General features: G+C 43.5%; 1 protein-coding gene across 1 annotated transcript; it reads left to right on the top strand.

Moving 5' to 3' along the window:
- The first annotated feature begins 4656 nt into the window (after window positions 1-4656).
- On the top strand, window positions 4657-6390 carry LOC148099967 (collagen alpha-1(XII) chain-like). Its single transcript, XM_087850292.1, has 3 exons — window positions 4657-4765; window positions 5917-6062; window positions 6208-6390. The coding sequence occupies exons 1-3, from the start codon at window positions 4657-4659 to the stop codon at window positions 6388-6390; spliced, it is 438 nt and encodes a 145-aa protein (XP_087706418.1).
- Window positions 6391-8817: the final 2427 nt, after the last annotated feature.

Genomic DNA, 8817 nt, shown 5'->3' with positions numbered 1-8817 from the left:
GGTGAACAAATCTGAAAGGGGGCGTGGTTAACTGATATTAATTGTCTGAGGTGGAAAATATCATGGCTAGTTTTGTTTGAAAGGCATCAACAGAAAAACACACACAGATGTATATGAGGTAGATTTGAGACTTGATCTGTGCATAGGTGCATCTTTGATGTGCAGCTCAGAGATCCACAATCCAGCACGTTTCTGTTTCTCTGACCGTCAGGCTGGCTGACCCGAGGTCACGTCAGAGCTTTATTTTTCATCTATATGTAACAGACAGTTGGTACCTCTCCTTCCACGCATTTCATACGACACAGCAGACAGACTGCTGGTTGGTTGACCAGAGTTTTTCAATACCTTTCTGCATTAACACATCTCGAGAGGCGTAGGCGCCAAAAAGTGAATCCGAAGCCAAATGTAGCAGCTGCAGCACGGCACACAGAGCAAATATTTTCATGGGGTAGTATCAGAAATAAGACCTTTGAATATGTAGTCCCTTTAACTTCTTTCCTTCTATTAAACCATTCATTCATTCTTTTTCCTTACGTCCTTCTAACCTTTTCACTGTGTTTTCTTTGCGTCTTTACAACAAGAGTGTAAAGTTAATAGCAGTAAATGTCAAGGCTTTCTGATTCTCAGTGAGATAGAGTGAGCTAGAGGAGCAGAGAGGGATGTGTTAAATGAGGGTTAACTACCACACTCATCCCAGAACAGACTAACCCTGTGAGTGAGTCAGTATTTTACTGACTCACTAACTGACACTGGCACTATCGGGGGTTTAGAGGCGGCGTATGTACACAGATTGAGGAGGATCTAAGTATGACGTGGATGACAGAGGAAATCGGGCGTGGCCCTCCTGTCAAAGTTCCATAAAGCCTTTGAATGAAAACAAACGTCGTTGTGACAGTGATGTACACTGTCTTGTTGGTACATATGTATCAATCTAATAAACTTAAACCTACACCATCCTCCCTATTCTGCTATTCTAAACAGTACTTAGCCGAAACCCAAAGACTGCTTGGTTGAGTTAACTTCCTGAACGATTTACAACATATGGTGGAAACCTGAAATTAAGACAGAGAAGACTAGAGGTGAGACATGACCATTACTGAATATTAAAAATAATAAATGACAGATTTAGTGATATTTTCATAAACTATTTATTTACCACATCAATAAACAGCATGGCAGGGCAAAATATTTTTTCTAACATGGCAACCTTTGCCACCGTGGCAGCACGGTGGTTAGCACTGTTGCCACACAGCAAGAAGCTCCTGACTTCAATTCCAACATCAGGCCGGGGTCTTTCTGTGTGGAGTTTGCATGTTCTCCCCGTGTTTGCGTGGGTTCCCTCCGGGTACTCTGGCTTTCTCCCACCGTCCAAAGACATGCAGCTTGTGGGGATAGGTTAATTGGATAATCCAAATTGTCACTAGGTGTGAGTGCGAATGGTTGTTTGTTCCTGTGTGTTGGCCCTGCGACAGACTGGCGACCTGTCCAGGGTGTACCCTGCCTCTCGCCCTATGACAGCTGGGATAGGCTCCAGCGACCCTGGAAAGGATAAGCGGAAGTGAATGAATGGATTGCAACCTTTTAAAAGTGAAAGGAGACAGAAAGACAGGTGAGAAAGAATAAAACTTAACTGACTTTTTGATGGCATTTTACACAAAGTACTAGTACAGTATCTAGAAAATGTGGGAAAATACTGGCATCATGTACAGTACTTTCTTCTGAAGAAATTATGTTGGGACCCTGAAAAAAAATTACTATGTACAATAATGGATTTCTATTCATTTGACATCAGATGAAAACTTTGGTTGTAAGATTTGGATAATTATTTATTAAAAGCTAGAAATTTTAAATGAGAATAAGAAAGAAAAGTATTTCTTTGTGCCCCCCTTTCCCTGTTAATGCTCTACCTGGCCTTTTTATGTTTCCCTCTCACCAGATAACCAGCAGCTTTTATGGCTCCAACAAACATCAGCTGATACTAGAAAGTAATATTAAATCAATTCTAACAACAGCTTATCAAGTTTAAAGGCGCTTCTGCTGTTTAACACCACCTCCGCTAGTTTCCTCTTTCTGGCGCAAAGCGGGAGATAAACAAGCAAGAAAGACGGGACTTGCGGCAGAAACGCTGATCAGCTGATCATTGATCAGTTTCATGATTGAAGTAGCAGCAGGAGAGGGAGGGGGGAGAATGAGAGAAGAAGAGGCAGCTGACAGCGTAAAGACACAGAATAACTCCAGCTTTTTGTCTTTTTTTTAATTGTAGCTGAAGTATGGGACAAATCCGTGTATTTTCAGCTCAATACGAAACATGTAATATTAACTCTGAATACCAGAGGATTCCGTTTTTTACAGGATGGTAGGCAACTCTACTAACTAACCATATGAATAAAATAAAGTTCACCAGTAACATATAGCACCCACCCAACTGTATAGAAACTCCATCATGCTAGCTAGTACACAGTACGAGTTATTGTAACTGACTGTAAAAAGTTAGCACAACGAAAATAAACTACACCTAAACTTGGTTTGACCCAGATAGACTGCAGGTCATAACTTCTTACCTGAAGCTCATTTCACCTGACAGTCGGACCCGCGGCCGCCTTGGGTCTCTCCACCTCCGCCTCCCCTTTCCCCCATCCACCTGCTGGCTTCCACCACTTGCTAATTTTACTGAAGCTGTGAAAGCTCCACCACAGCCACTACCAAACAATTGAGTTATTTTTACACGTCTGCCAGCATCTGTCCAATCCGCCACCTTTCACTGTTTACACGGTTAAGAAAAAAAGACAACAACAACAAAACATCGGCCCATTTAAAACGAAAAATTACCATCGGCCCACCCGGCAAATACCCAGTATGCCCGATGGCCAGTCCAGCTATGCCCCACAGACAGACTGAGGCCCCGCAGCTATTTTTCGGTAAGTTAAATGTGTTTGTGGCCACTGTCCTTAGCTAGGTCCTGAAATCTAGGCAGCTAAGATGAGAAGTGGGCTCTTCGGGGAAACTTGTTTTGTAAAGTTGGTTTAGCTAATCCGTAGAGGCGAATGACTTGAGCGTGACTAAAGAAATGATGAGAAAAGCACTGTGTTGCTCTTTTGCAGTGTTGCCAACTCCTCAGTAAGGAAAATCGCTATTGGCTGTCCTAAAAGTCGCTAGAAGTCGCTAAATGACGTCATCACCTAATTTGCATAATTGGTCATGCTAATGTAATTGTAATCTATGTTGTTGGAGAGAGAAATAACATCGTGGAAGAGACATAAAGTGAGTAAAAAACATCCTAAATGCATTTAGAATTTATTTAGAACTACAAATTAAATTTATTTTAGCAATTATTGTTTTTTTAATGTCACAATTCCAACCTTGCTCCTTTACCCGGGCTTGGACCGGCAAAAGTGACCCGAAATAGGCACTCTGGTGGAGTTAGTTTGTGTGTGTGTGTTTATAAGTAGTTTTAAACCTTGTGATCCACAAAACAGCATAAGAGTAAAAGAGTAAAAGAAGAACTGACTGCGTTACAGCATCTGCTGCTTGTTGAGAGTAAAAGCGATATGAGCTTTCACGTCTTTTTTAGCAACTTTTTTTTAGAAAAAAAGTCGCTAGGGGGTCTGAAAACTCACTAAATATAGCGACAAAGTCGATAAGTTGGCAACACTGCTCTTTTGTCCAGTCATTGATGCTAGCTAAGAGGATGTAATAAATATGTAATAAAGGCAAGATAACAGAGATGAAAAAGGAGTGGTTGTTGAGAAATAAGTGGTGTGCAGGCAAAAAAAACCAGGTGTAAGTGTGTAAAATTTGGTTAGTATTTGAGTGCAAAAATGTGTGGTCTCCAACTAATGGAAAAGGCTGGTCACGCGATGTGCACGTAGTGTTCTTTAAATAGAAGAATTTTTCCCGTTCTCACAGCCAGTCATGTGGCGACATGTGGCGGGCTAGCAGGTTAGTAACATACAGGCCCGGGTTCGAGCCCTCAGCTCACCTGGCTCTGTATGTTCACCTGCTAGGGGGAGGTCCAGGCAGGTGATCTTGGAGTGAAAACTCTAAGGGATGAACCTTGTTCAGCCTGGGCTTCCCCTGACTTTTTGGTTTTGTTTCTTTTTTTTCTTTTACCTGCCACAAACAAACAGACCTCCTTGTTGTCATGGCTACCAAGGACCACTCTTCTTGTGCCAACAAGTCATTGCCTCACAAAACATTATTTCCTATGTTTCCCTGTGGTTTTTTTTCTTTTTATTTTTCACTAATTCTACGGCCCGGCAGGTGGCGCAGAGCACTTGCCGGCCCCTGGCAGGTTGAAGCACAGACAGGCACCAGTTCGATTCTCACTCAATCACTCCAAGTCCTCTCTGTAGCTTCGGTCTGCTAGTGGGATTCCTGGTCTGCGCAGGGAATCCCGATGTGTTTTTCTTTTTTGGGGTGTTGGGGCCTTTATTTATAAAGCTGGGACTATCTCCGTTGTCATGGCTACCAAGAACAACGCCAGCTTGGGGGAGAGCGGAGAGCGATAAGCACAGACTCATTCATCCTTTCTCCACTTTCTTTTCACAGCTGCTGCGGTGGGAAACGCTGGGACTTATGTGGCTTTGCAGTTTTTGCGTTGTTGGGAGCTTTTAAGGACCAGCCTTGAATTTTACACATTTGATAAGTGAAGACTGGATGTTTAGTGACGAGAGCTGGGATAATCTGGACAGAATCTGCAGGCTGCATCTCCAAATCAGAAATGGCTTTAGATCTGATGCTAGCAGACAGGCATGCATGTCTCAGGGTGATTACACACTAACACATTGTGATTAATCACACACATTTGTATACATTTTATTCACAAGATAAAAAAAAAAAAAACACTATACAAAATGTGTTTTTGTGACAGGCTGCTAGTAACAAAGTGCTTAAAGATTTAAAATTGGTTCTTTCCCAAGTTTTCTGTTATGTGCACACACATTCCTCGACTTAGGTGCTTTTTAGTTGTCCAATAATGGTCAGTGCAAAGTGTTTACACAAACAAAAAACAAACAAACAAAAACATTACTCAGAAAATGGTCAGGTACAAGAACTGGAGTAAAAAGGAGTGGAAAAACCAGATAATGTCCAAAGAAATACTTCAGCGTGTGGCTCACGACTTTTGCACAGTACTGTAAATGTTATTAATAATGAAAGATGTCAAAATGTAGCTTTGTCATTTTGAAAAAATTCCCGTACACATTATTCTTTTCTTCTAGTGAAGGTGCCTCCTCCTTCTGACCTTAGGGTAACTAATTTCTCAGACAGTCAATGCTAATGTGCTAAGTCACATTAGCAGCAGTGTTCAGCCTAAAAAATACACAAGTTAAAAGTCATGCATTTGAGTCATGCATCCATATTATTTGTTTATTTATGAAATTATTTTTGAGACACTGTTAGTTGTTAGAAGCCAGTGTTTTAATGATAGGACATATATGACAGTAATGAGACAACCTAAGATATCCAAGATTACCACAAAAACACAAATAGAATCACAGAAAGCTTGTTTGTCTCCCGTTAGTCTTTAGGCCCAGTTAGCTTTTACTTTTCTGTGGTCAGTAGCCCTTCATGTCATATTCTGTCTCTATGTACAATATAGCATTACTAATACAATAACCTGTACGTAAATGAACTTCATTGTGTAATTGATGGCAGTTGTCAAAGTACTAGTCACTTAAAGGTTAAATTTCACATCTAAATTCTCATCTTTGAATAACTAGAACTCTGAGCTATGAAATAAATGTAGTGAGGTTAAAGTATCAAATCAAAGTATCAAATTCTCTGTTATACTTTACATTTATTTTCTATAAAAACACTTTGCTCTGCTGCCAAAATAATTTCCTCCTTTAAAGGAACAAAGTGAGGGTTAAGTGTCATTAGCTGTGGTACTTTATCTCTTCTATGGTGTTGCTGCAGTGTCTGGTGGAGGCCCAACCAGCCTCACGGTTTCTGATGAGACTGCCGTCAGCATGGTGATCAGCTGGGTACCTCCCAATGCTCATGTCCTCCAGTATCACATGTCCTACATGGCTTTAACTGGAGCTGATAGCCAGGATCACACTGTGAGTGGGTCGTAGTCATTACATCTTCACCTCTTCTGGCCTTCAGCCGGCTGTCATGTGTCAGAATTCCAGAAATTCCATAAGTCCCAAAACTTTAAATGAGTTCTGACTGTGTTGGGATGATAGTGTTGTTTGTTGTCTGCAGGTGCTGGTCCCTGGTGGAGAGAAGCAGGTGATGCTGGAGTCATTGCAGCCAGATACACGTTACAGCATGTTAGTCACCGCTGAGTACCACAACAGAGAAGGAGGCAGCGATTCAGCTCAGGGCAAAACTGGTGAGTCAAAGAAGGAAAGATGCCAAGACAGCTCAAGTGCAACTTCCAGTTAAGACCAACAGGCTTACATGCAAAAAGTGCAAATGTCCCATTACTTTACCCTTACAGGAGGACATGCATATGTAACGGAGGGAAGGTGATGTTTTTCAGTGTTCGTTTAAAGGAGGGGAAACCTTCCTCCAAAACGGACAGAGCAGTGGAGCCGCCAAGGGAAAGCACACAACTTTAAAACTATAAGATTAAAATATAATTTATTATATTTAAATAGTTAAAAGTGTAAAATGAATTAAAACAACCCTGGCCAGGGGACAACACAATAAAAATCAATAAAACACAACATTAAAAATCCGGTGGCGTCCGCCACGATATAAGAGTCACTAAAAAGTTAAAAATCCAGCGGAGTGGTGCAGGAGGGGAACCCGGCGGCGTCCTCGCCTTCCTTCCCACGTTCTGCGCCCCGGTGCGCTAAAAGAGGGAGGCAGCAGCAGTTACTATTCTTCCAGGCAGCTTTCAATCGTTAAAAGGGGAAAGTCCAGAGACTTACCCCGGGTGGGCAGAGCTCTCAACTCCGCCCGCCGCTTCTTTGTAGCTGTCACTCGGCACCGGCCCATCTTGTCGCCTCCAATTCTCTACAGACGCGTACTCTGGCCTCGTGTTGCTGCAGCAATCGACCCGCTCGCTCTGCGTCTATCGTTGCCGGCGCTGGATCCTCCTCTCTCTTGACGCCAAGCTCCAGCCTTATGTGTCCCTGCGCACTCTGTAAATTACTACTGCCGTTCCTCTCAGGTGTGTCAAATTAATAAAAAGGGGGAAAAGGGCGGAGTCTCTCCAGGACGAGTTGACTGATGCAAGCAAAACATGCGGCATAAATAAAAACACTCCACAAGATACAAAACATGCAATATAAAAAAATAAATAAGCACACTTCACATTAAAACACAGCAAAGTAAAATAACATCCGTCTTCCCCTGGATGACATCCCCCCACACTGAAATATTAGCAGTCCCTGCTAATGCTCCATCTCCCTTTAACGCTCTGGTGGAATCCCACGCGTGGTCCTAGTGGACCGCCTAAAGGACATACCTGAGTCACGCTGGTGAGATGACACACAGTCAGTAGGGGGTAAAAACCCATAAAACACTGGCACTGGGAAATCCGAAGGGCCTGTGGTCGGCTCCTCCGTAGGAGGGGTAAAGTCTGGTTGAGGAGCAATGCACACTTTTAAGGCATTCCTATGTAAAGCTTGTATATTACCCCCCTTTTCTGGTTTAACCTTATACACTAAGCCCGTATCTCCCACCTGTTCCAGCACCACATATGGCTCAGGAGACCACCAGGAACACAGTTTTCCTCTGCCCTGTCTGTTTCGATCCCGTACCCAGACTCTCTCCCCGGGCAACAATGGGAGGGTACAACCTCTCTTCTCATACTGGTTTTTTTGTTGGGAGGCCGCACTATACATCCTCTGCCCAGCCAAACGGTAAGCTAGGGAGAGTTTCTGTTGATGAGAACACACCCACTCACTTACATCCTGCCTCGCCTGCTGGGGGGCCACGCCTAATGCCACGTCCACGGGAAGTCTCAGGTGTCGACCAAACATCAAATAGGCAGGCGCATAACCTGTGGAACTATGAATAGTATTGTTATAAGCATGGACGAGTTCTGGCAGATTTCCTACCCACTGACTCTGTCTTACTGATTCTAGTGAGCGAAGCATGTTCAATAGGGTCTGATTGAAACGTTCTACACTACCATTCCCTGCAGGGTGGTAAGGTGTCGTGCGGCTTTTAGTTATACCATAGGTATCACAGAGCTGTTTCATTAATGCAGATTCGAAATTAGACCCACGGTCAGAGTGGAGTCGGCCTGGGCAACCGAACGGCTGTATCACATACTTCCACAAAGCCTTTACTGTAGTCTCTGCTTTGGTTTATTGTAGGGATAGCCCAAGCGAACCGTGTAAACAGATCAGTAACCACAAGTATGTTTTGATAAGTGTCAGTGGGCCGGCCTAAGGACAGGAAATCCATGCCTACAACCTCCAAAGGGTATGAAACTGAAATAGGGTGCAGTGGAGCCCTAGGTTCTACCCTCTCCTTTTGTAGACTACAGGGGACACAACCCAGATGAAACTGACGTACCTGCGCTTCCATGTTAACCCAGTAGAACCGCTGCCGTATCCGAGAGAGGGTTTGATCTACCCCCGCATGGGCAGCAGCCTCATGGATCTTCCGCCACACCTCATGGCACCTGGAACTAGGACACACAACTTGATAACGAGTCTCCTGGGTATATTCGTCCAACACTTTACGGCACAGTATTCCGTCTTTAATAAAAAGTCTTTTTTGTTGCTGCAGGAGTCGTCGCACACCATGTGACAATGTCTGACGTTCTAGCTTTGTGGGTGCGACCTGGGCTTCCAGAAGTTGCTTTACCACTTGAATATCTGGATCGCGAGATTGTGCTTCTGCCCAGTCACT

The sequence above is a fragment of the Neolamprologus brichardi genome, chromosome 13 (genome assembly GCF_056152115.1).
Source record: "Neolamprologus brichardi isolate AB-2024 chromosome 13, ASM5615211v1, whole genome shotgun sequence".
In the NCBI taxonomy this organism is placed as follows: domain Eukaryota; kingdom Metazoa; phylum Chordata; class Actinopteri; order Cichliformes; family Cichlidae; genus Neolamprologus; species Neolamprologus brichardi.
Note: the sequence above shows the minus strand (reverse complement) of the source record. Positions and strands in the feature narration are given on the sequence as shown.

What these genes read in the sequence shown, in the direction of transcription:
- LOC148099967 (XM_087850292.1), top strand. Translation starts at nt 4,657, where the DNA reads ATGTTTAGTGACGAGAGCTGGGATAATCTGGACAGAATCTGCAGGCTG. An exon ending in ACAGGCATGCATGTCTCAGG is followed by an intron (nt 4,766 to 5,916) that starts GTGATTACACAC and finishes GTGTTGCTGCAG; the next exon opens with TGTCTGGTGGAGGCCCAACC. An exon ending in CTGATAGCCAGGATCACACT is followed by an intron (nt 6,063 to 6,207) that starts GTGAGTGGGTCG and finishes TGTTGTCTGCAG; the next exon opens with GTGCTGGTCCCTGGTGGAGA.